General features: G+C 40.1%; 1 protein-coding gene across 2 annotated transcripts in view; it reads right to left on the reverse strand.

The window, feature by feature from the left end:
- Window positions 1–27,621, reverse strand: part of tnksa (tankyrase, TRF1-interacting ankyrin-related ADP-ribose polymerase a) — a 109,138-nt gene that overhangs the window by 74,915 nt on the left and 6,602 nt on the right. For both annotated transcript variants that reach the window (XR_005613788.1, XM_039614868.1), the window contains exon 4: window positions 21,923–22,018. Coding sequence is in view for 1 of the 2 variants with exons in the window: in XM_039614868.1 (XP_039470802.1) it covers window positions 21,923–22,018 (96 nt within the window). In the remaining variant the exon portion in view is untranslated. The remainder of the gene's footprint in view (window positions 1–21,922; window positions 22,019–27,621) is intronic.

Raw genomic sequence — 27,621 nt, forward strand, 5'->3', positions numbered from 1 at the left:
AAGTTCCTCTCTGAGTGAGACTACAGAGAAAGGAAAAGTGTATAAAATTTAAATGGGAAATTAATAAATAATCAAAAGAAGATGGAGAGGTAACTGTGATAGAGATAACCGGAAAAAGGATGAGGAGGATTTGCTGTGTGTACATGGAGCAGACGGAGGGGTGGGGTATAGGCCGAGGAGCAAAGAAGAAAGGTTACAGAGAAGGGAAAAGAGGGAGGAGGGAGGAACAAAGGATTTGCAGATGAAAGAGAGAAGGGATGATTAGGGATCTGGAAACTGACATGCATGGATTTGACACAGTATAATTGGTGTTAGGGGGGCTAAGGCGGAACAGTGAGAGGAAGAAGAAGCGGGTGGTGGGGGAGGCAGAGAGGGGCGCAGACAGGAAGGACAATAGAAAAATATGAATACAAAGAGAAAGGAGACACATGTAGAGAGAGAGATCGGGAAACCAAATTAGAAGATGTAGTACAGAACCAATTTATGTTCGGAGACAGATTCATTCTTCTATTACACACCTGACAGTCACAATCCCTGAACCCAGGTGCATAATGTTATTCTAATCATCATTTTTATTACTATTATTTATATTATTGAACTTTTAGTTTAAAGCTGATTAGTGATAAACATCACACACAACTTTTGTATTTTTTTTCTTATTAGACTCCATTAACGGATAGAGTTTTTTTGCTAGGGGACTTGTCTTCTACACACTTGCCGATCTCCTTCACATTCAATCGTCATCTTGCAGATTAAGGTGAAGTACACTGTCCCAAACAAAAGCAAAAGTACCTGGGGTGATCAAACCTTTCAGACTGTGGTATATGACCTTTGAATTTCTCTGTCTGCTTCCCTCAGATCTGCCCATGTGGATTTGCTTAAAAGTCAGCTTAACTTTTAATTTTGGGGCAATGGGTGTACCAGATTTGATTTGATTTTTGAGCATTTTTAATTCTTTATTATTGCTATATTTTCATGGTCAAGATGACCTGCTGAAGTTCAAACCAAGGATCAAAATGAGCAAGAAAGACTGACGTGGCATGCTAGTACTAATACTAGGATATACCAGGATTTTCCTGCATCGACCTGAATGGAAGGCAAAGGTAACTCAAATAACAACTTGTTACAATCAAGTTATGAAGACCACAACCACATCATGTGCCACTACTGTCAGCTAAAACAGGAAACTGACATTACAAGTTACACACCTTCACCAAAACTAAACTGCGGCAATATTTGCATGGCTGGGTCAGAATTTGGTGTAAACGCAAAAGCTTGGATCCGTCCTGCATTATAACAGTTCACGCTGCTACTGGTCTCCTGATGCCTGCTTAAATCATCTCAGGTTGGTTGAACATGACAATGACTCAAATGGCCTCCACAGTCACCAGATCTCAATCTGTGTGGTGAAATAGATCGTCTTCCATATCAAATCTGCAGAAGCTGTGTGACACCACCTTCTCTGAGGAATGTTTCTAGCAGCTTGTTGAAACTAGGCCAAGAAGAATTTAGGCATTTCTGGAGGCAAAAACACTAGCGAGGTGGACCTAATAAAGTGGCAGGTGAGTGTATATCCTGTTGTTATTGCAGTTCTTATCCAATAAATTCTCCTCTGCTTTGATATTCCAGTGTTCTCACTTTTCTAGCTGTTAATTTTGTATTGTTTCCATTATTTCATTGCCTTTGCCCTTTGTAACACTTGTCTGTGAATACATAAATGCATTTTGCTTTTCCTTTTCTTTTGCTTGTCATATAAATTTGTCACATTTTAAACTTCTTTCAGAGTTCAAAGGGTTATGGCACTTTGAACTTTACTGAGTTAAAATCAAGCTTTTAAGCCTCAAGGCTTTTTGATATTCATGAGTGGGTGTCAGTGGGTGAGGTCACCAGTGACATTAACCTCTCTGTGTTGCAGTGGGGTTTTTTAAGCAAATAATAATTAGAAAAAAACGTAACTGATTCAACTCCCACTATTTTCACCTCTGAGGCTTGCATTTTGCATTAAAATGCTCGGCTATTTTCACTTAAAAGTCTCAAATAAAAACAACATTTGGAGTTATGACTAGTGACAGGAAGGGAGTGACTCAGCCTCCTAATTCAATTTAAGCCAAACTGACACCTGAACGCAAACACATTCAGTGTGGTTATGTTTAGCTGAGCGTGCTGTCACACACAGTGCAGGAATAAAGCAGCTGAAATGCAGACAAAATGAGATACACTTTCTCGTTCAACCACAGGATGATTCAAAGCTGCTTTGAAAGCTATAGTGATTTAAACTAACTGCGGCTCAGCAGTTTTAATTAGCATCTCTCACACACAGATATCAAGTAAGGACAACAAAAGGTTCGCTATTAGTTCTGCTCCCTTTTTGCTTCTAGGCTTCAGGCACCACTTCAAAACATGACTAATGACACATACTCCTTTTTGATGGTGGTCAGCTTTCATATCATTCTTCCACTGAAAGAAGTGGGCAAGAAAGTCCACCTATTTTAAACTTGGAAGTCCTCGGGAAGTTTCATGGTTTTAAAATCATTTAAAATAAAAATACATTTTTAAAAAAAATTATAGAATAAGAAAGCCATATTTTGCAGTACTTTGGGGTCAGCATGTGAATTTAAGACAATTTGGGACAGTGACAAATGGTAAGTCCTTTGAACAAGAGGTCAGACTTCCTTTAGCCGTTTCCTTCCACTGAAGCAGCATTCAGATGGCACTCAAGTGGAGTTAATTCAGATTTCAGAGGCTTGTTCAAGTAAAATGCGGAAAATAGCTTAATTTTAGCACTGTGATAGATAACGGAAAAGAAAACAAAAAATTAAAGGGTATTGAGGGCTTTTCTCAGCATTAAACTGTTGCTGGACTGAATATTTTTAGAGGGGACAGTGTGTGGCACTTTAAAACGCTTTGGATACAATTAATCCGGTGTACACAAAGCGGGATCTGGCAGACCAAAAGTCAGTGCACCAGAAAATCAATACATCAAGCTTTGTCCAACGACAGACAGTAAAGCAAATTCATTACAGATAAGGACTCTGCTGAATAAAGAGCACAACCTGCACAACACCTGTCCATTAACGTTGCCTGGTAGTGGTCTCAGAGGGACCACTTCACAGGAGTGGTAAACAAGGTCAGATACTTGAGGTATTTTAAGTTCTGCCACAACTAATAAAAGGAAAGATATCCTAGACATTAAAATTTGATGTTAATGAAGTTCATATAAGACCAGAAAAGTATATTACAGTGGCTCAAATCACTCAATCAAATCACTCATCAATAAAACACAAATTTTACTACAAGCGAAGCTACTGGAATGCTTCTCTAATCAATTATAAAGATGCAAACATGTTGAGCGATTGAACATCCCCTTTCTGCGAGGGTAAAATAACACGACTGGGATGAAAAAAGAAAAAAAAGAGCAGCATAGGACATGAACAGATGGCTGCTTTTAAAATGGACTACGACTGCTCACTCATGGTAAGTGCTAGTGAGTCAGTGGGACAGCAAAATACTTAAAATGTCACAATCTGAATATTCCTTCAGATTACAGTGTGGTGTTTGGATGCTTCGACGTATTTTCAAGTAATAACTGACAGGCAACTATGTGATATAAGAGGAGGATGTGCTTTAGTATGTATGAAAACATCTGAGAGAAAGAGAGAGTGTGTGTGTGTGTGTGTGTGTGTGTGTGTGTGTGTGTGTGTGTGTGTGTGTGTGTGTGTGTGTTTGTTGTCGACAATCCTGCTGACTCCAAACAGAAGAGACAAGGACATGTTAAAGCTCAGGACAGGCTAGCTGCCTCCTGAATGATGATATTATGTGTGTGTCTGTGTGTGTGTGTGTGTGTGTGTGCCTGTGTGTGTGTGTGCCAGACAGTGCCTTGGCAGAGTGCAGTAGACACCAGCGATCACCATTTGAATTCCAATTGTTGTGTGCTTGAAAGCAGGCTCTCTTTTTTTTGCATATGCGCATTTGTGTGAATGTCTGTATATGCACTTGTGCGTGTGTGTGTTTGTGTGTCTGTCCAGGGTCATACAAGTCAATGTCAAACAGTCACAATACTATATATAATACATATATATATATATCTTGCCCATCTAGCAAAGACCCTGTATGCTAGGTGTGTATGTGTTAAGTAAATGGCTGTATGAGCACAGACTATGCTGACTGGACCATGAGTCGCTTCAGCGCCCAGCTGTCTGCTTGTGTGTGTCAGTGTGTTCAAATCAAATATCATTTACTGTAGAAGCAGTTATCTGCTGCCCCACAACAACACAGGCTTGAGTCAGGAGCCGAGCGATCCACTTATATCCTCGGCAAGGTCGCACTTGCTGAGGTTGTAAGTGGATCTGTGTACTCTGAGACCAATCAAAAAACAAAAAAACAAACAAAAAAAATGAACGGAAATTTCTAAGAATGTTTTTTTGGGCACTTTGCTGGCTGCCTCGGCTTTCTTCATACACACTCGCCTCTTACACTGTGTGATTAATCGCTTCGCGTTGTGCACCAAAGAGAGCCGCTCTGGATTAATTGTGTTTGTTGGCCGCCCACTTCACCATCTTTTATTACACTGAGTTTTGTAAAAGTGAGAATCTCGATGTATTAGCTGGTGTACACCTCTATAAACCCGGGCGTAATTCATCTTGACAGAAAATCGCCGTGCATCTGCCTGTGACCTTGAGTGGGCAACGCTAGATCATCTTATATAAACTGTGCTTTTAACTGAGGTTATTCTGGGATTATTGCAATCACTCTGGTGAACAAAGGTGTGTTCATTTTGGTTTTCACATAACTGTTCCTACAACAGCAGGAAATGTTCTGTAGCAGATTTAAAAACCCACCGATCAGCCACTGAATGAGAGTCCTGGCATTCTCAACTGTTATGTCTGGCAACAAACATCATTGTTAAACAACTAGGGAGACCTCCCAGCAGTCTTTTGTTCATGCCACAGCAGGTCAGAGCTATTCTATATGTACAAGGGGGACAGACAAAAGTAAAACCACTAAAATAGTGTCCTAATGTTGTGGCTGATCAGTGTATGTTTATCTTTATTTGGTTTGGTATGTTTTATGATACACAGATAGCAACACGTTAGATAGAAGACAAAGAAATCAAAAATACTTTGAGCAGACTAAAAATAACCACAGGTATTAGCAAATGTGTGCTGCATCGGTTCCATTTGTTCCACAAGTGGCCAATTACACATTAATGATAGGTCACACCACCCTGCATTGCCTTCATATATATAGATTATGGTTTGATGCACAATACGTACTCATGTGGCAACTGTAACTGCAGAAGAGCTCAAAAAATAAAACCATAGAAAAGAATGGCCTACAGAAGAGTCTACACAGGAAATATGTACATCAAGTTTATCAAAGGAAACTTCAATTCTTAAAGCATTTATTAAATAATAACATGTCTTTGATCGGTAAGTTCTTTATGACTATATAGTTAGCTATATATTCAGCTGCCTCTCTAGGTGAGCTGGCTTTTTTCTGCCCTATAACCTTTCTTTTAAACGTAACATCCAAAAAGGTGGAAGGCAGTCAGTGGAATATTGCTCAAGGACCCCTCCGCTGAATGACGATTATAGACTTTTTCTAACTTATTTTCAGAGGCAGCTAAATTTTGATCATTTCGGTTAATATAAGCCTGACTAAAAAAGCCGCAACACCTCAGCATGGACTCTCTCCACCGCCTTTTGAAAAGATATAAAAGGACAAGAATGAGGCCCGAGCATGGACCGTCCTCCTGCACAGGCACAAAACTGTAAACAACAAAGTTTGCTCAGGACGAATGAATATAGATAGATTAGATCATAATGCAGATTCCGTGAATGAGGCACGCAAACAAGAGTCACGCAACAACCCAGAGGAAACACAGCAGAATGCCGTCAGCTCATTCTTCTGCACCTGATCCTTATCAGTCTGACATCACAAGCTGGCCCAGACTGCTCAGCACTGTTCATTACTAAAATATATTACTGGCATGTTTAACAGATGTAGTTGTAATTTTAATTAGTAATTTTTTTCTCCAGACGACCTTTCTACAAAATATTTCAACAGGTTCCTTCCTGAGGTTAAAAAAAAACAACATTTTTTTTATTAGTGTTCCTAAATTATTAAAAGAAATTACTTGTAAACTTGTGAAAAAATACAACTCCTGGAGGATAAAACGAGGTAGTGAGATATTGTCTAAGTAGCAACACTTGTTTGAGTTCACATATCCGTTTAGGGCTTCTGCAAAAGATTGATAAATCAAGGAGAAGCAGATTGGTGTGGACACACTTTTCTTATTTTATTTTATTTTTTAGTTCATTAACCGAATTCTGTCAGTCTACTCTTGCTGAGTGGCCGGCTGCATTCCACTAACTTACTCAGTGTTGTGGAGCTGTGCAGCCATGTGGAAAACAAGGCAATTTCAGTGTAGGAAAATGGCCCAAATGGGGTGAGTGAACCTTGAACGCGCATCTCTCCCTATCTCTCTCCCATACACATACACACAATATAAAGCATAAAAATACTGCCTCTTTGCTTTTCCTCTTTTATGAGGTAATTTTATTGTTTTTTTTGTTTGTTTGTTTTTTAATCTTCTTAAGGTTTGAAGACAGCAAAAAGGAATCATGTTGTGCTCCTAAAGTTTGCTTTCCTCAGACAGAAAGTCTGAGGGTAAATAAGGTTGAGGCCCATTCATCACTGGCATCAATCGAACAGTACACATCATTGGAATCAATGAGCATGTCACTGATAACGGGGGTAGGAAAGCAAGACACTTTGCCCTCATGCCACAGGAATTCTCTTTCTCACGTACACACTCAGAAGGTGCACACAGGTGCAAGCTTGGCTTTGCTTCTTTGTGCATTAGCAGGACAAAGCTTTCAGAGCAGCCACAGCAGTTCTTTGTCTTCATGATTAGGCCGTTAACACAACGCACACTTCTCCAGTCCCTCTGCATTCACTTAAGTCACATCAATTCATCTCTATGTTCGTCTGTCACCCTCACCCGGAAAGCATCTTCATCTTTTTCTTTTCTTCCCTCTTGTGCTTTACTCATATTTGTTTCCCCTTCCTACATTTATCCACTGCTTTTCTATCTACAACATATACTGTGTTTTTCTCCCCTTCATTCACTGCCATTCTCTCCATCTCACAGCCCAACTCCTTTGCTTTCTCATCATTTTCCGCCAGTCCTGGTGAGAGCGCTTTGGATAATTTTCTGCTATGTTAGTGCTGCCTACCCACCGTGGACCATTCCTAGGTTTCTTTTTAACTTTATTTACAACAGAGTATAAATGTTTGCTGACAGCACACCCTCAGCTCCCAGCAAGACACATACACAGCTTCTGTTGAAATACACAATGCATTTTCTTCCGCAGTCACACAGTAACAGCAGGAGCAGGGACGAATGCTTCCCCAAAGCTTCTGCTGAGCACTGCCGACTTAAAAAAGCAGGGCAGGATGGACACAAGCTCTAATTGATTCCAAGGGATAAAAACTGGTCTTGCAGCGAAAAAAATTAGATTAGTACCAGTTCCAGCTCTGACACGACGACAGGGATACCGTGCAAAAACGACTCAAAGCCATTTTATTCTCGGTGGATTCGTTTTTTTCTGTCCCTCTCATATATCCTGCATAGCCTTGCAGCCAGTTTCTTTGTCAGTGGCGGGCTTTTACTGTGGCCTGTAACCCCTTCTCAGGGATGAAAAGCCACCTATGACAAGTTTTTTTTTTTCCTGACCAAAAGAAACTTCAAAATGATTTGATTCTCCATTTGTTCAATCCAAGAAGGCCTTGGAGTCTTTTGCATTGTATCAGAACCAAGCCTCAGTCACACTGGTTTAAAGTATAATAATGTAGGAATATGTAGAGCTGGATTATATGGACCAGAAATCATATTTCTATACTTTCTGGCTGAATGGTCAGACACAAACTTAACTGCTGGTTTCTCACTAAGGGGCCAATGGACTCTTCAGGAAACTTTAAACAATTCTGCAGATTTCATTCAGATGTTGGATGATTTCACTGGGTTAAACGTTTTCACTCAGTTGGGGACATTTCAGTTTCTTTAAATTGCAATTTCATGAGATACAATACAATTGCAGTTGACAGCATTAGACACACTGTCAGAAGCTAAGAAACATGGTCATGTAAACAGTTTTCAAGACTACGCAGTCCAGCGAAAACTACTGAAAACCCCTTCAGCTTCCATAGGAATTAAGGGGGGTAAATAGCAGCCAGATGCTGCTAATCAAATGCACTTGATTATCTGATGATCAATAAGTGTGAACGCCTCTATAAAGCTGAACTTACACCAACTGTCAAGCATGGTGGTGCAGGGGGTGATGATTTGTGCCTGTTTTGCACCCACAGTACCTGGGTATCTATCAAGAACTCTTCTGGATACCAAAGTATTATAGAGTCAAATCTATCTGACCATCTATCTGATAGCTAAAGCTCAGCCCAAATTAGGTCATGAAACAGGACAATGATCACAAGCACAGCTGCAAATATAACAGACCGATTCTTTTCTATTTCAGTGTTTCAATGTACCAAAGTCCAAACCTCAACCTCCTTGAAAATGCTGTGGCAGGACCTTAAGACAGCTGTGCAAATAAAGTTCTAAAGAAAAAACCTGTAAGAATCTGATAAGTGTCACATAGAAAATGATTACTTCAAGTTATGATTGCCAAAGGTGGTTCTAGAAGCTACGGAATCATGTTGTGTAGTATTTAGTTCTTTGAAAACTTTATTTTTCAGGACTCTGTACTGCCATGGATGGGAACTATCAAAACATAATGTAGCATTAACAAACATAAAGAGCATGGTGTATTTAAAGCTGCTTTGCCTGTCTTCCCTCAGCTCTTTGCAACAACTCACCACAGTTTTGTCACATCAACGAGACTACAGAGATTAGCACGGTGGCTAGCACTGTTGCTGCACAGCAAGAAGGTCCTGAGTTCAATTCCACCATCAGGCCGGGGTCTTTCTGTGTGGAGTTTGCATGTTCTCCCCGTGTTTGCGTGGGTTCCCTCCGGGTACTCCGGCTTCCTCACACCGTCCAAAGACATGCAGCTTGTGGGGATAGGTTAATTGGATAATCCAAATTGTCACTGTGTGAATGTGCGAGTGAATGTGAGTGTGAATGGTTGTCTGTCCCTGTGTGTTGGCCCTGCGACAGACTGGCGACCTGTCCAGGGTGTACCCCGCCTCTCGCCCTACGACAGCTGGGATAGGCTCCAGCGCCCCCCGCGACCCTGAAAAGGATAAGCGGAAGCGAATGGATGGATGTATTTTTACCTCAAACTACACAGCGGCTGCTTGGCTACAAATGCCTCAATTACTTATTGTGCGACTTTTGTGCTATAAAGGGTTGGTATGACCTGACGAGTTCAAATTCAGACAGTGATAGACCAGCAATTTGAGTTTTGCGTGTTTGAAAAGAGCAATTTCTTCTTTGTTGCCATCTTGCTTCCACAATTGAACAAACTTAGTCAACTGTTGCTACACATGCAATGGTTACGTTCTGTTTTATTGCACAGTTCAAACGGTGCCATGTCTCTTTCAACACTACAGGAGAACTTTGTGGATCAGAGATGAATAGGGAGAGGTAAAGTAGGGGCGGGGTTGTGCTCGTAGAGAGTGCAGTGACAGATGATGCAAACACTGGTACAGCTTTACTGAAGGAAGACTTAATGTCACTCAACATCAAACTATTTCTATAAAAAGGTATAGTAAAGTATCAATATATCGTGCGAATATGATATGACAATAAAAATCCGGTCTTGAACTCGTTTAGGGTAAAAAGTTCAGTTCATGTTAGTTTGAGTCCTCAGCTTCAGCTTCAACTGCGAGCCCAACTTTAAATACTCAAGTTACTAAAGTAAGACTGATGCTTTGTTTATCTGACTTGGTAAAATCAAGCTGAAAAATGTTCAAAATTGCTTCAGACAACTTGCTGTGGAGAAACTGGGTCATGGCTCAAGTAAAAGTAATACGATTCATCGGAGAAAGATAATGGGAAAAAAATGAGGCACATTTATCATTTATCAATTTACCCACTTTGAAATGTTTTCTTCTGGTCTCTGCCGGTATATGGATTTAATAAAAATAAACTTCAAGTTCAGGCCTCTTATTCAAAGACTGTCTAACCAACTCCTGTTCCTCCTGGATCTTCACGCCTGTCTACTGGCAGCAGTGCAGTAGAGTAAAAGGTCACACTGACATTGTCTTGGATTTTCTGACCCATACTGAGCAACAGGAAGTGTGTATGTTGCCTATTTAGACGTTTGCATCAAAGAGAAAAAACAAAGAAACCCGTCCCGGTTATTTACAGTCTATTCCTCCTGATCAAATCCATGAAAAGACCAAAAAGCTACGTGTTTGAAGTTACGATCGCACATTTTTAAAGGCATCGTACTTGATACACTAATGCTCACATTGAAATTTTCCTGCACAGATGTGACAGCAAGCGAGAAAGCTGTCATGTTTTATTCAGCGTGAATGCAGCTTTACCATGAAAGTCAGCAAGATAGAAACTAATGCCCACTTGTTCACATTCCTTCAGATTACCTGCAGTAATTTCATTCATTTAACACTTTAGCTTTTTCCATTACACCCACACACTAATATGTAAATATGAAACAAGTCTGATCATGCTGGGCACATCCCAGACAAGGTCATGAGCGCAGAAAGGCAATTAAAAGGAGGGGATTCAATATTTTCCTATGAATAAGGCAAGAAAAAAAATAATAAAACACTTTGTAAAAACAAGGACAGCTTGTATAATCTGAAACCTAATTTTCCCCAAAATGGCTACTCTGCTGTCTGGGCACTTAACCTGAAGCACACCGCAAAGTGACAGTGCAGCGTAAAAAAAGAAAGCGCACATCTGTTCTTTAACATAGGGAGAAAAAAAAAATGTGTTACTTCACTTAAGATGTGTCACTTCAATAACTTTATGCTGGAATAAATGCTGCCACTTGACAGGGGGGAGGGGTTTGTATGCAAACATTAGTCATATTAGAGTTAAAATAAGAGAGGTCAAAGGAACAGGCAAGTGTGTTTTTACTTGTTCTTACTTGTGTGTGCCGACTGAGGTCTAGAGTAGAGAATTGATCTCTCGGAGGTTCAGAAGTAGTAAGTCTGTGAATACCAATCCGCGGTAATTAATAGCAGCTAATGGACTCTCTCTGTTCTCGTCTCTCTTCAGTCTCCATTTATTCCTTCCAACGTTTCTCTCTCCTTTTTATTATGCAGCCATAATGCACGCAAAGGGGAATAATTATTATTTTCTCTGAAACTGTCCTTGCTATATGCTCCCAGACTGACATTTCAAACTTCTACATCACAAGTGGCTTTTTAAGACGTGGAAGTGTTTTGCAACAGCCTAATAAAGCACTTTTAATGAGAAAGGTTATTTAACTCCAGAGATCCAGACAAAAGTAGAGAAACAGTCTTTGTTGGAGGGAAAAAGGGACAAATCAAAAAGCACATCATTTAAAGCCCTCTGTACCCCCACATTATCACTTTTAGATGGCAGGGTTTGATGTACAGCATATTGTGGAAACCTGAAATTACGAATCCAACCTTTCAAGTACAAATGACCAGACAATCTCGTTGCTCTGAAAATTCTAATTATTTTCAGAAATTATTTTCAAAAATATACAGTTGTGAAAAATAGTACACCCCAACATACAGAAGCTTGTAGAACCACCTTTACAAAGTATACATTATTTATATCACTTTCAGTTTTTTGAGATTTGTAGGCATTCATTCACACAAGGCTCTTTTAAAGGTCCTGGTATCCTTGTTTGGTTTTCACCAAATTTGCAAACCAGAGCCATGCTTCATGTTTTTGCTTTCCATTTGAAATCTGCCCAAACAAGTCATACCTTTTCAGCACTTTTCAGATGGTATTTTCATAAACGTTAACCTTTAACATGCAAACTGAGGCTTGTTAAATCTGAGATGCATCTCTTCAGTTTCTCTAAGCATTTACAATTTTACCTTGTGGTGAATTGCGATGTCCACTGTGATGTCATAAATGTGTTTCACTTGTGAATAATATTTCTACACTGTATGATTATAGATTTTAAATTTAGATAGATAGTTTAGAGATTGATGGGTGGCTTGACATTGTTTTAACACAAAATGAATGCTCCAGACCAGAAAACTGCCAAATTGGTGAATATTAGCCTTACTGATCATTGACAGTGACGTGACGATTAACAATGGCAGAAGCTGATATTTATCAATTGTCAGATCAATTTCATATTTACTAAATTGTCAAAGATGGAATCGTAACAAGTTGAAATCATTTCCACCTATTGTAACAGTAAATATTTTAACATAATCCTTTGCAATTTCATTTAGTTATTTATTTATTTATTTACTAGCATTGGCACAAATGGGGGAATAAATATGCTAAATTTTTCAGTTACCATGCTGTGTTGTTACTTCTATTAAATTTCTCAATACTAACAAATGCAATGTTTCTCATGTTCTCCTTCGCCTCAGTGGCTCAAAGTTCAACCCACACACCTGTCACTCATCTATCACCTAGTGGAAATAAAAGTATCTACAATATAAAGCTTCTCTTTTTAAATAAGTGTTTTGTTTTCCTTTTTAAATCAATATTTCAAACATATAAGTAAACATATTAGAACAGTTTCTTTCCTACTTCAAGACGTGAGAGCTGATCACAAAGATGCAGAAAAAAATCAAAAGCATAATCCCAACAACAAAACGGCGCTAAAGCAGGATGGAAATTACCTGAACCAACTGTATGCTTTTATCAGTCTCCTTGTCTGTAAAGGATATGTCAGATAGTGTGCAAACAGCCTCACTACTGATGATTAGTTCATGTTCGTGTTTTGTCAATGAGGACCTGAACTGAAGTGCTATTTGGGGAGGGCTGGTCGAGGTCTGTGATGCAGCAGCAGCTGATCTCATGGTTCACTCACATTAGAGTAAAAATAGGACTGCAGAGGTTGAGCATGCAACACCCTCAACCTCTGGGTGACCAGTTTTGATCGCAAAGCAACTGCCTCGCACCTGCTCCCAAACAATCATGAGCCATCTCAGACTGACTACAATCGAATGATCAGCAAAGGCTTGCAAATAACTGGCGTCTAATTTGGAAATTCAGACAGTTAATCATTTTAGTATCACTAGGGTGGGAGTTGAGAACCGGTTCTTGGAGAGAACCAGTTCTCAATTAGTTCCCAGTAGTTCAATTCCTTGCAATTCCTATCGATCCCACTCATCTGTTCCCTTTACACCTTTGCTACAATTAGCCGATTTCATTTCGTGTGCCAAAGGAGAAAAATAGCTGTGTGGATATGGAAATTACTTTTATTATTATTGCACAAAGAGACGAGAGCACAATGACAAAGTGCAATCTCCGTCCAGAACAGATAAAACTGTATTTTGCTGCTAAGACAACTTCAGCTCTCTGCAAGCATGCTAGCTCATGGTAATGCTAAGCTAGCCAAGAACCTAGAGTGATGTTAAAGCTGAGTGAATGCTGACCCCAGCCCAGCAGCCAGAACCTGAACTTACAGTTAACAAACTGAGTAGTCGGGCTGCAGCCTCCGTTGCTACCCAGTTTAATGTTTCTAAAGTAGAATCACTGTCGTGATTGTTTTTTGTGCTGGTTTTCATCTTTTCTTTTTTGTCAGCTTTGTGTTCATATCTAAATACTAAGATAATCTGTGTGTTCTCATTAGGATAAGGATTTGTGTTGGTGTGTGGGACTGTAGCCTATAGGTTTATATTCTTAAAAGGTAATTGTGAGACAATGCTTTTCACATAATTTCACAGAGACATGCAAACATAATGTAATAAGTAGTGCAACAAATTACTTTCTCCTCGGAGTAATTTAACAACATACTGCATTACTTTTAAGAAAAGTGTTCTGTTAATACTTGTAATTCATCAATTTTTTTGAGTAATGACCCCAACGCTGATCACAACAAAGAGGGAACATGCACAAACATTTGAAAACACAGCATGCAATTAATTTTCTGCATGTTTTATCTTTGATATGCTTTCTTAGAGGTACGGGTGACTCCCAAAGCAGAGCTAGTGAGACCTCAATGAGACTCAATAACGACACTGATAAGGAATCGAATCAGTAAGTGATACCGATAATGGATTCAGAATCGCTAAATTCTTATCGATTCCCGTCCTTAAGTATCACAAACCCAATAGATGTGATTTCTAAAATTACCCTCAACCGTTTGGATGCATCAACATCACTTTGAAGTCAGCAGCTGACTGTGAGTGGTCACTTGTGCACAAGGTCACAAGTTCACTAGAGATGGTTGGAACGATTCTGATCCATGCTACCGTCTCCAATCACTACCTTCCCCAGTGTGGCGTTAAGTGTGTGGCACACTGTCACCTACGAAGGACAGGCTACTGTCAGAGATTTAAAGAGGATGAGGTGGAGTCAGCTAATTCAAGTAAAGAGGAGGAAGAGAATAAAAGACAAATGTCAGAAAAAGAAAAATGAAGAGGCCGATTGGTGTACAGCCCGAGAAGGACGAGGCATAACAGGGGGCACAGGGACAAAGACGACATGTCAAAGAGAAAGAGCGACACGGAGGGCTGATGTACAGATGAGAGGTGGATGGAGTACAGGGTGTACTTGCAAGCTCATTAAACAGTGCAGTATCTGATGGGTAAAGAAAGAAAGCAATGGAGAGAAACTGTCCTAATCACTACTGCCTGGTCAGAAAAAGATCAATCATCAATGACAAGGAAGATGGATGTAAAGAATAAGCCTCCTGGTGATCCCAAGTTACCCCCGCTGAGATGTTTCACATCGTTACTGTGTGGGGTTTTTTCAATTGCTCATTTGCAGTATGCTCAAGGGAAAGTTTGGGAGTTTGATCACATGGCTGATGGTGGGACGATCTGGCAGGATGGGTATCAGACCCTAACTCAGGTACTGGATAATCAACAGTCATCAATCATTTTATTGGTTTATTGATGGTTTATTGATGTTGGAAACATTCCCAAATAATATCTGCAGTCATTCTGAATATAAGCAGAACAGCCCCCTGCTAGTCTTTTTTTTTTTTTTCTCATGGCGCTAATAACTTGTGCAAGTGATCATAGGATTAAATTGGGACTAGTCAAGGAAACATGCTTATACCTTAACCAAAAGTATAAACAATTTCCTCATATTTATAGACATTTAATAAACAGTGCATTTTTTTCAATAAATAAAGCAACCGTAGTGATTTTCTTTAAGGAGAAGGGAAATACCTCAACAGGGGCAGAAACATTTTGTGTATGGAGAGGAAAAAGAAAACTGCAATAGTCCCATCTCGACTTCAACATGTCAGTTCTAACAGCAAACACTATCTTAAAAAAGCCTAATATGGGCTAGGCTGATGTACTTTTCTGAATATATTTTAAAGCAACTTTTTTGTCTTTGTCTGAAAAGTTAATTACAACTGAACACACAAATGAATTGAAGTAGAAAAGTCAGTCCCTTTTCCAGTGAGCGCAGAGTAGATCTAAAGTAGCTTATTGGAGAGGTACTGAAAACACTTTAGTTATTTTTATAATGAAGACAGGTAGAGTAGCAGTAAAGCCAAAAGGTTTTAATGATCTTGGGAACTTGTGGACAAGTGATGGTAAAATGAAGTGTGAGATGGACAGGCAGAAAGGTGCAGCATCAGCAGTAATGTAAGCACTGCGCTGGGCCGTTGCGGAGCTTTTGATTTACAAAGTCAATCTACGTTCCAACCCTCACATATGGTCATGAGCTCTGGGTAGAGACTAGAAGAATGAGCTCTGTGGCCCGCCTCAGCCTTAGAGATCGGGTGAAGAGGTTGGCTCCTTTGTATTAAAAGGAGTTCAGCTGGTTTAAGCTACAGTGCCTCCTTTGGAGATTTTTCACACTCAGAGGAGACTTCAGGGTAGAACCAAAACCTGCTAGAAGGATTATATATATCATCTAGCTTGGGGCCATCTCAGGATCCTCCAGAATAAGAGGAAACTTTGCTGAGGACAGGTACATGTGGAATAACCAGAGTGAGGATATATAGGCTAAAAACTCATGTTTTAGCATTCACCACATCCTGTTATTTGACACTTGTGATACACAGTCCACTGTGAATCATCAAAGGTTCATCCTGGTTCATCTTGAAGTCCACAGCTCACTTTCAAAAGGATTTCAACGTGAGATACTCTGTCCATCAGAACTTGTGCATAATTGATTTAATAGGCTGCCCAAAAGTCACATTCTCATTCACCTTCTGATAGAGATCAGTGCCTCGAGGTTGTACTAAAAATTACTTCGCTTGATCACAAAATGCTAATCCATCTGGTGTTTTTCAGGATGTTTCAAAATGACGCAGGACTTTGAATCAGGCCTAACAAGTCAGCCGAACCAGGCAACAAACACCGTTTAAAATTAACTTCAGGAGCCACTGACCATTTAGCAACAGGCTAATCTCACAGCAAATCTGTGCGCGCTCTCCCTTCTAACCTGATAAGGAATATAATTAACTTGCTACTCTCTAAGCTTTTATACTACAAAAGCATCTTAGAGTAATGAGGACAGATTTACCTCCAGCTTTTTTCTTTCCTTTGAAGAATTTACATCTCTATCAGAACTAATTACCTATTTTGGGGCAACTGATACTGTTAGAGCTGATTCTGACAGGCTGTGCATACCAATCAGAGCGTGCTTTAACAGGTGAAACATGTCATGTGGTCGAGCACAAGAGTCTAACACAACTGAACTTCTGCAACCAACAAGAAGCACAACACCAGGGCTTCATTCGTCAAATACTTGTCAGAAACGTAGGAAGTGAAGCTGTCCATGTGAGTCTACCCCCTGGTGTGACGAGAGTAGTTGTGTCTGATGCTTGCAACAGACTGAAACAGCAATCTGCAGATTTCCCTGGCTGTGTGTGTGTAAAAAGAGCATCTGGGGAGCGCCTGAGTAAATTAACAGAACAAAAAGCTGGCAGTCCACACGGGCCCGTCTTGTTGTGATGTTCATCCTGATCAGGAAAACAAACTGCATGATGAACTTCACAAACAATAAACAAAAAAAACCCCAAAACTAATTCGCAAATATCATCTGACAGAGTTGCTTTTTAAAATGACAACACAGTGTGAGGGGTTTGAACCCACATTAAAATAAATAAATTACAACAACAGATTTTTTTTTGCCTTTCCGTTTCACATCCCCAGCTAACAGGGGACAGACTTTCTCTTTCCTAAGAGCACCGTATTGGATGTGGCAGAGCAGTATAGCTAATTTATGGGTCAATATAAACTTCCATCACTGCAGACTGAAACTGAAAGCTGTGCTGGCCTGCGGCAGAGAAGTGGAATAGAGCAGAACCTTTAAATCTAAGACACACAATACATAGGACGAGGGAAAAAGGACCATACCATCACTGTAGAGCACGTCACAGGCTACAAATATAAAACACAAGTACATACATTCACAATTACTCCCCTAGCTCATTTTTTTTTCCTGCAGCCTTTACCAAACCCAGACCATATATTCAATACTAAAACTGTCAGTCAGTGCATCCCATTAAACGCATCACTTCCTACAGTAATTACAACAGCACAATCCTTCCAGGATGGCGTGACGTGCAGAGACAATGTAACAGGATGATAGCGTGGGTAATTAGTGTCTACCATTAAAAACATAATTCACGGTACAAATAAGATGTGGTGATTTGTTTGAGCCGAGTCACAAATAAAACACGGGAAACCACCGCAGGATGAAGGGAACTCGCAGTGGCGTGGAGACTCAGACTGCCGGTGATCAACTATTTTCACCGGTAGCTATATTTTTTTTCTCCTGAATGCGTCAGCAGATTATTTTTGAAAATGACACATTTTGAAACTGACAGGTTTAGCTGTCCTTGTAAATACTTTACTATTGACTTTTTCACAGAAATGTCACAACACACATCTGCCTCTCCTGAAAAGAGTCACAAGTAGTCCATCATAATTTATGTTTTGAGCTCTATGCAAGATCTGTATCTGTTTAGCAACTTCCTAATAGGAGTTTTACCTTCCGACATACCATGTCATGTCACACAAATATCTAATCAGACAATCATGGCAGGAACTTCATGTATTTAGCCATGTAGACATGGTCAAGACGACCTGCTTCAGTTCAAACCAAGCATCCGATTGGGGTAGAACATGACATGGTTATTGGTGCCTGATTGGCTGGTATGAGTATTTCTCTGAGTCTACTGATCTACTGGGATTTCCCCACACAACCATCCCCATGGTTTACAGAGAATGGTCCAAAAAAGAAAAAATATCTAATGGGTGGCATTTTTCTAGGTGAAAATGTCTTTTTGATACCAGAGCAGAATGGCCAGACTGCTTTCAGCTTTAAGCTCAAAAAAGATTGGAAAAAGAAAAGTTGCATGGTCTGTTGAGGCTTAGTTTCGGCTGCCACTTTTGGACGATAGGGTCAGAATTTGCTATAAACAACAGCATGGATCCTTCCTGCCTGGAGTTTTAGTATGCTGGTGTTGGTGCACTGCTGTGGTAGTTTCTTGGCACACTTAAGGCCCCTTAGTACCAACTAATCATTATTCAATATGCCACAGCCTAATTGAGTATTGCTGTGAAGTGTACCCATGTTCTGATGGCTGCTTCCAGCCGGATAACGCATCATGCCACAAAGCTTAAATCATCTCAAACTGATTTCCTAAAACATGATTATAAGTTCACTGAGTCAAATGACTGGCACAGTCACCAGATATCAATCCACTAGAGCACCTTCAGGAAGTGGAAAGACATGATGGCTGTGTGACAGTCATCATGTCAATACGGATCAAAACCTCTTAAGGGAATGTTTCCAACATCAACAGCTACGGAGAATCTACGCCATGAAGAAATCACACAGTTCTGGAGGCAAAAGGGTGCAAGGCGGTCAGAGAATGCACACCAGTTTTCTTCCATCCAGACATCTTTTTAGTGAGGACCTTTCTTCAGCAAGACAGTGCCAAAGCAAATTCTGCGCATATTACAAAGCATAGCTCTGTATTAAAAAGGCCCACCTGCAGTCCAGACCTCTTATCCATTGTAAATACTTGGCTGTCATGAAATTTTAAAGATATGACCTGGGAGAGTCTAGACTGTTATGCAGCTAAAATCCCATTACAAACATCTATGTGAAAAACGTCTGCTTCTAAAACTGCAGTAATTGGTCTCCTCAGTTCCAAAATCCTTACAGTTGCTAAAAGAAGGGATGATGCAACACAGTGGAAAACATCCCCCTGTCCCAACTCTTGATAAGCATAGCTGGCATCAAAATCAAAATATGAATGTCAGTTTCATTAAAAAAAAAAAAAAAAATGCCTTTGAACTCTTATTTAAAACAAATATAGAATTTCTATTACTTGCAAACCATTGCATTCTATTGTGATTTACATTTTCTTCAGCATACCAACTTCTTTGGCGACTGGATTGTAAACTGAACAGAGTTATGTGACGTTAAAATGAAAAAGTGAGTTAAAAATAAATCACGGGTATTACTGTTCTGCGTCTATTTCAGGTGGCTCTCCATTGAGTTTTTGTCAGCTCCAGGTGTTGCTCTGTCAGGAGGCATGCAGCGTTTTTGTTCGTGCTCCAGCTTTTGCCTTGCACAGATGTTCTGATTTTGGTGGAATACTGTCCTGTTTCATCGATACATTGGATGCAGCCCGAATGTCCTCAAGTAATGAGTTGAATCAGTGTATGCAATAAAACTGAATTTGATGATGGGCAATTGGTGCCGATTAAACGCAAGCATCGCGATAACTCTGGCAATATGGCAAATTAACTTTGAGCAGTTTCTGTTTGCAGTTCAGCCACGGACGAACTGGATAATTCAAGCTTCTGTTTTTTTATTTTTTAAGCAGATTTACAGATTTTTTTTTTTTTTTTTTTTAAATTCCAGTTATATTGTTATCACATGGAAGCGTAAATCACACTTGAGCCTAAAAAAATAAAAAATAAATAAAAACGTGTTCAGACTTGACCGAGTTATGACTCTGGGCAGAAGTAGCTTAAGTGCCTTAATTACCTCCATGAGCCCTGTGTCACAGCCACTGCTGCTGCTCCTGCTGCAACTGCTGACTGTGCTGGCAAACGGGCCAAATCAGCATGTATAACCACACAATAACGATATTCATGTTACTTGTAAATACCACATGCAAGATCTTTGCTTGACATCCCTTGTTCTAAGCAACTCACAGCCTCACAGCTAACGAGGTTTGTTATTCTAATTAAAGGAGTTCGCAACAGAGAAGAACTTTTTTTTTTTTTTAAATAATCTTTTCCTGTGAGCTTCTGTGCGAGTGCGCAGTGTAAGCTGCACTACTATACTCCCAATTTGTAAGCAGGTCTCAGTCGGTTTGTTGTTTACATTATTAGCCTCCTCGAGTCATTACATAAAGTATACGCACACTTAATTAAGTCTGCAATGTTTGGTAAACATTTTCTATCACATATACTGTAGAGCGTCGTGTTTTGACACCGCACTGCTCCTCGCTGTAGTATCTCCAGGTTCATCTCATTTACCAGCGAGGACCAGCACGGTGATGAAATTCAGTGTAAACACAGAAGCGGGTGCTGATTTAGAGTCAACATCAATACCCAGAGAGAGCGAAAGTAAGAGAATATAAAAGTCTACTTACTTAAGACTACAGCGAACCAAAACACGACTGATTCGGATCCTTACGAACCCGCAGTCTTTCAACCTTTGCGATCTGAGTGATCGCTGTGAAACAAGCGCTCTCTGATCGTCAAAATAACACATATGCAAACCCAAGAAGTGATGATAATGAAAGGAAAGATGTAAAAAAAAAAAAAGAAAAGAAAAAAAAGTGAGATAAAATAATAAAAAAAGGGGTTTTAACTATTTATTAAAGACATATATTTTTCATAAGCTCCTCATTAAAAAGCTGTAACTATGTCCCAGTGGTTCCTCTACCACTGAATAGGTGTAATGAGTCCTGCTGCTTTTATGAGCTTATAACAATGAAATAACCAATAATTAGCTTGAGTTTCACAGCAAAGTTTTTTTGGTCACAAATGCACTGCAAGCTTTTTTTTCCCCCTTTTTTTGTTTGGAGGACGTCAAAACCTGTTTCTACTGCCTTACTGTAAGGAAATTATTTAACACATAAAAGAGGGAAAAGTCGAAACAATTTGAACGTTAGCTATTAGTTTCTTGTGATTTCAGTCTAAAAATCAAAATCTCACATCAAGCCACGTAGGAAATGATGATCAATGCTTATCCTCGCACACATTAGGGCGTTGCAGCGGCTAATACATGTGGACCTGGAGTGCAAAGTTCTTATCAATTTGCTGCTGTTCACGATATAATGCTGTGAATAAAGGCAAGGAAAGAAGGAAAAATAGAGAACTACAGAGAGAAAGGCAAGCGAGCAAAAAAAAATTCAACACAATTCAACAGTGGTTTATTGAGTGACTGATCAATGAGTGCAGCCTCAGCCAAAAGGACTCAACGGAGAAAATAAAAAAGAGAGAACAACAAAGAAAGCAGAGACACGACCTCGCTAACCACAAACTCCAGCCTTGGAGAGAAGCAAAACAAAGAAAATGGGATGTAGTAACCAATGGGTGTGCAGTCCATACTGAGCACAAGAGCAGCGCAGCCTTGTAAAATGAGAATGTGACAGATAAGGCAGAAAAAAGGTGATGCTGCCTGAAACCTTGGGAAAGAGAGGAAATGAAAGTTGTGGGCACACTTAGCGTGAAGACAGGAGTAGAAGAGCGCTGGGAAGGCACACAAGAAACTAACAGCAGTACACACAAGCTGCCTGCACAAGAACATACACCGTGACAGAAAGAAACACATATTTGCTGTTCTGAGTGTACGCAGTGTTTAAAGGACAGACAGGAAACTGACCTGTGAGCACGGCCTTGGCGGAGGGTTCAGCCAGGTCCAGAGCGGACTTGCCGTCGGTGTTGCGGATGTTGGGGTCGGCTCCATGCTGCAGTAACACTGTACAACAACAGGGCAGACAGAGACAGTAGCTGAGCTCCTGGACTGACATACAAACTCCCCGACACACACTTCCTCCCAGTCCACCTCCTGCTCCTCCCGCTGCTACTGTTGAACCACATCCTTCTCCATACACCGCTCTTCCTGGACCTCCTCCTTTCTCTACCACTTGATCCTCAGCTATCCCTCCCGTTCCACCTCCGGCGGTTGTGTCTCCTGGCAGTGCTCCTGCCAGTCCCATTTCACATTTCTCTCCTCCTTCCCCAGCTGCTCCTCCTCTGTTGCTAGTGCTGCTCCCTCGGCTGCCCCTGGCTGCCCCTGCCCTGCGAGCCATGCTGCTGATGTAAACAGACATGCCACAACAAAAGCAAGCAAAAGCTACACTACAACACACCACCAGAGAGAAGCAGCGGACTTAACAGCTACGTGACCGGCAACAAAACACATCACACTTCCACGGATGAGGAAGGGAAGGCTGTGATTAAGATGAGAATATAAGTTTAAAAAATGAAATGAAAAGGGAGAGAAGAGAGGCTACGGCTAATCGAGGCAGCAGCAGCAACAGCGACGAGGCGGGCAGGCAGTGCGAGTAGAGAGACTCTTGCCTCTCCAACTGACTGAGCGATGCAGCGGAGAACAAGATGAGAGAGGAGAGGCGAAGAGAGGAGGGGACAGGAGAGACGAGGAGAGGGAACCATGGGATGGGGGGGGCTTAGAGTCGGAGAGGATGGGAGAGGTAGAGGACGAAAAGAGGGGAGGAAGAGCAAAACAAAACAAGAGAGCTGGAAATGTGGGGAAAGGAAAGGAAAGGAAAGGAAAGGAAAGGAAAGGAAAGGAAAGGAAAGGAAAGGAACAAAGCAAGGCGAGGCTAGAGGCATGAGACTACCGAACAGGTATGAGCTGAATAACAAACTCTGCTTGCGCTTTTTAAATGAGCCCTTTTGAGGGTGCTAATGTCAATACTCTTACTGACTTCCTCTCCACCACACTTCCCACTATTGTGAGTGTTGAGCAGTTCCCAGCGCACAAGCCCTTTGTACACTTGTGTACACTTGAAACCACCCAGCTTACAGCCGGCACAGAAGAAGAAGAGAGAAGCAGGCATCTTGGTACATACGTGCACGTGCTCTCTCTCTCTCTCTTTCTGCCCCAGCACTGACGCAGACCTTATTCACCCACTCACCCCTCAACAAAAACATGATTTAACTCTGCGCCAATCCCACACATACACAAGCGAGCGTACACACGCGCACAGACGCTGATAGTGATATCCAACAGCGAGCGAATAAAGATGTGCCCATACTCTGCCAGAGAGAGAAACGACAGCCTGATGCACAACCATACAGCGACGCAATCTCACATTCACAGCCTGAAATGCTCATGCATCTTGCAATACGGTCTGTGCTGCTTGTAATTCATTCACAACTGTCAGCATCTAATTTTGAGTTCAGTCTCCAGTGGACATAGTTGTACTGTAATACCTGCAAAAGCCCACTCTGAACGACCCAAATCCTTTTTTTAAATGCCAGATTGGTTTTCAGGACAATGTTAGATTTGCAACAGTTATCCTATGAATGCCTCCGATACCTGTGACCATTCAGCAAACAACTTTTACAAAAAAAATGAGCACAGAGATATCTCCTTCTCAGCCCGTCTCAACTAAAGTGGTTTTAAAATGTGTAAATGTGAATGATTTCTTTGTTTCTTTAATGTGAAAAAAAGAATACAGCTTACACATTTAAAAGAAGAATAAAAGTGGGAGGTACTACTTAAAACATATGCTATTTAACTTCCAAGACGATAATAGGGTAATGCCATTTTGCAATCATTCTCTTGTCATTTTGTGCTATAATTCCAGTGTACTCCCTTCCCTTCAAGTGTGGCACCTTCATCCCTCCCTAAAGGTCTCGCCCCCTACAAAGCTGTTTGCAGGTTCAAAACAGCTTGAGTCAAAAACGGAAAGGTCAAACCAATTCAGCTATTTGAAAACCTTTGGGTCCGAGGAGTCGGATGACGAACAAGAAATACGATGCATGATTAACCCAAAGCCAAGAAGCAGTCCTGTTTAATGATTTTGGTGTCGATATTAGTTAATCTAATGATTCAGAGTTTTGCTATAATCGAGCAGCCTCTTGTTGCACAGAGTTCTCTTGGAAATGCTTCACAGTGAAAGCCTTTCTTTAAGAACATTTTTTGCTTTTGTCTGCTCAAAATGCACGTCATATAGTGAAGATAAGGAAGTCTTTCTTCTGCTCCGTCACAGCGGGCCACACAGTGATAACTGGGAAGTTGAACAATATGATCTGAATAAATGCATGGAGCACCAAATTACATGATGACTGTGGTTCTGAAAATATTAATTAAGAGGGAGGGGAAAAAAATAATAAACTGCAATTTCTAAATCATTCATCTAGGAAAAATACCAATTATTTTCTCAAAAACAAGGATTGTTCAAATAGATAAAAGTAAAAAATAGTCTCTTTAAAGATGCCACTTCAGTGGAATTGTGACGGCAATGCTCACTTTTTTGACATTTCCTAAAGTAAATGATTTTCTATTATCTTCAAATGATAGAAAAATAAATCGACAACAGCCTTAGCTGGATGGTTAAGAGACATTTTAACCGGAAAAGCTGTCTCCACCCATCAGGCTCCATGGATTCCATAAATTAAAATGCATGGATAAGGATCCTCACAATTCCATGCATGCATGGATACAATCACATTGTTTTTATCAAATAGATCATTGTGGTTCATTAATGCATTAATGCATACTCATGGTGTTGTGGTTAACACATTCAGCTAACGCATGAACGATTCCCATTTCGAGACCGGGAAGAGACACAAATCCCTGGGAGATTTCCGTCAGGAAGGGCATGAGGCGTAAGAAAAACCTGTGCAAAATCAAACATGCGGATCCATCCGCCGTGGTGTATCCACGCGAACAAAGAAGCAGTGGAAAGAATAAAAATAACCCATATATGGAACTGTCATTGGAATCACTGGAAGCCATCGTCTTCAGCATGGCTGCCTCAGGATCTGAAATATCCTCATGTCAATGAGATTTTCTCTTAACCTTGAACTTGAAAATATGCCAGTCGAGTAATGAGAGATTAATTTCTTACTTAAGATGTCTGAATACAAGAGACGAGGACAGAGCGTCCATCTCACTGAGCTGAATTTACAGTCAAATCAGAGCTGCTAAATCTTCAGCCTGGCAGGATGACAGGCTACTAAAACTCTGTCCAACAAACAAGAAAGCTAGACCATGTGATTTTTGTTTACATGCCTCGGTTTGGTTGTAACTGTGCAGTTTGGACTGCAAACCAAATCTTCTCTGTCACTATAGATGCAGTTTTACTGCATGTGGTGGACTGGTGGGTTTATCCAAAAACATGCTCTGGTCTTGACTTGTAACAGTTCAAAAGGGAAGCTCTTTTTCAGCAATATACACTGTTAGAGTGGTGAATGCTCATAATCATTTGGTAAGCTTATGTAAAACTAATCCCTGTAAATTAAAAGCTCAAGCTTCAGGCATCTCTCTTGATTTACAATATATTTTCAAGTCCTGTGCCAAAACTAACATCAGACCAGGGCATATTTCCTTATATGGTAATCTCAAGCCCTGGTTCTGTTTATGGAAGCCAGGCAAGGGCCAGCGAATCAGAACTTTTGGGGAAGAAGACCTTTGAGGGGCTAATCAATTAAAGGAATGGGGAGAATAACAAAAAAAAACCAAAAAACAAAAAACAGGTAAGTACAGGATACATAGAGGTCATTTCAAAATTGTGACTTGTACAAAAAGTACTTGCTTATAGTGTTGGAACAAGAATATAGAGGTAGAAATGAGCATAATTGTTTCTATTCAAAGATATGGAGTAAAAAGCGCTTGAAGCAAAGGTTATGTCGCTTTGATAACAAAATTAAATCTAAATTACCTTTGCAGCTTTATTAAATCTATGAAAGAACTGTTTAAAAATATATTTTAAATTAATAGGAATCAGATCATCAGTATTTTAATTTGATATCTTACTATGAAATCTTGCAGAAAATCTATTCAGCTTTGCAAATTCTTATTGCGGTCAGGGACAAACACATCCAGGAGAACAACGGTGAGTGGAAATGTGGATTGCATTTTTCCTTTGTGCCAAAGGCAAGAGAAAGAAATGCTTTTGAGGATGGCAGCCAGATTTTTAAATTATCTCACCACTTGATTATGAGACCTGGACATATTTGCCTTCTGAACTGGTAGCAAACAACATATTTATTAGGCTCTTGGTTCAAAACGATTATTAGGCTGTGTTTTCTCAAAGTGAAGGCACTAATATTTACTAACACGCCTATTGGAGCACCGTATAACAGTGTATAAGCACACAAACAACTAAGGCTGTTTGTGTCCTTGAAATAATCCCCAAAAAGTCTGCATAGCATTAAGCCTGATCTAAAAAGATTTAGCCTGTAAACATTTTCCAATCGCTGTCTTACTTGCTTCTGTGAGGTTTGCTCGTATATATACACTATATCAGAGTCAGAAAACTCTAACTGTACAAACTTTGCAAATCAATCATTTTACCCTGAAGAATAAAATCTGAGATGTGATTATTGGTATAGCCAGTGTGCCAAAATTTTCATATTGGGCTGCAAGTTTGAGTTGCCGTTGCAAATGAGCAAATGGCATATTCAATCAAATTCAAACAACACATTGGTTAAAAAACATATTTGCATTGTGCTTGAATATTATATTACAAAATATTCTGTTTAGCTCCATCTACCACAGCTACGCTCACTGCTATATTTAATCAAATGCAAACAACGTCAAATTTGTTTAAGCACAGTACAGACAGACAAAACAAAGAATTGTCTGGCGTAAAGACTTAAAGACATCTTTTGAAAGCAACGTGGGAGCAGGTCAAGGTTATAAGGCAGTCACTGAAAGAGAGAGGGTCACACAGCTGGTACTGTCAGCTGTTTTAAGGACCTTAAATCAGTTGTTGTAAATAGTCCAAACAAACTGTTGTACAGACCCTAAAGCGAAATGGCTATTGTGAAACCCTAAACTTGCTGTTATAGAAACCCTAAACCAGCTGTTACAAAGATGCAACACCGACAAAGGATCTTTTATGCACATATCAATTTATCGACAAATAGCAAATATTAGCTGATATATCAGTGGGGCTCTAGTTGTAAAGACCTTAAATGAGCCATTGTAAAACAAAGCCAGCTGCTATAAAGAGCTATCACAGAGAATTTCACCTGCAACTGATGCTGTGCTTAAAATATCATGTCAATATAATTAAACAATAAAACACAAAGTGTGTTGTTCATAAATTCATTAAAAGTCCGACTGCTGGATGCCAAATGGAACCTGGAAATGTGAAGTCTTTATTGGCTGGTACGCTTCAGCTTGAAGTTTCTGAATTCATCTCATTTCTAAAGTTTTTCAGAAAGTTTTAAAGCCAAGCACTGCTCAGACTGAAAACCAACACCAAACATGACTGAGTGAAGGGAAAGTCAACAGCAGATTTAAGCCCTTTTTTTACCTCAATTTCAGTCTCATTCATAATTATTGATAAATCGATAAAACCCCTGAGAACAGAGTGAAGT

Source organism: Oreochromis aureus, linkage group 7 (genome assembly GCF_013358895.1).
Source record: "Oreochromis aureus strain Israel breed Guangdong linkage group 7, ZZ_aureus, whole genome shotgun sequence".
NCBI lineage: Eukaryota > Metazoa > Chordata > Actinopteri > Cichliformes > Cichlidae > Oreochromis > Oreochromis aureus.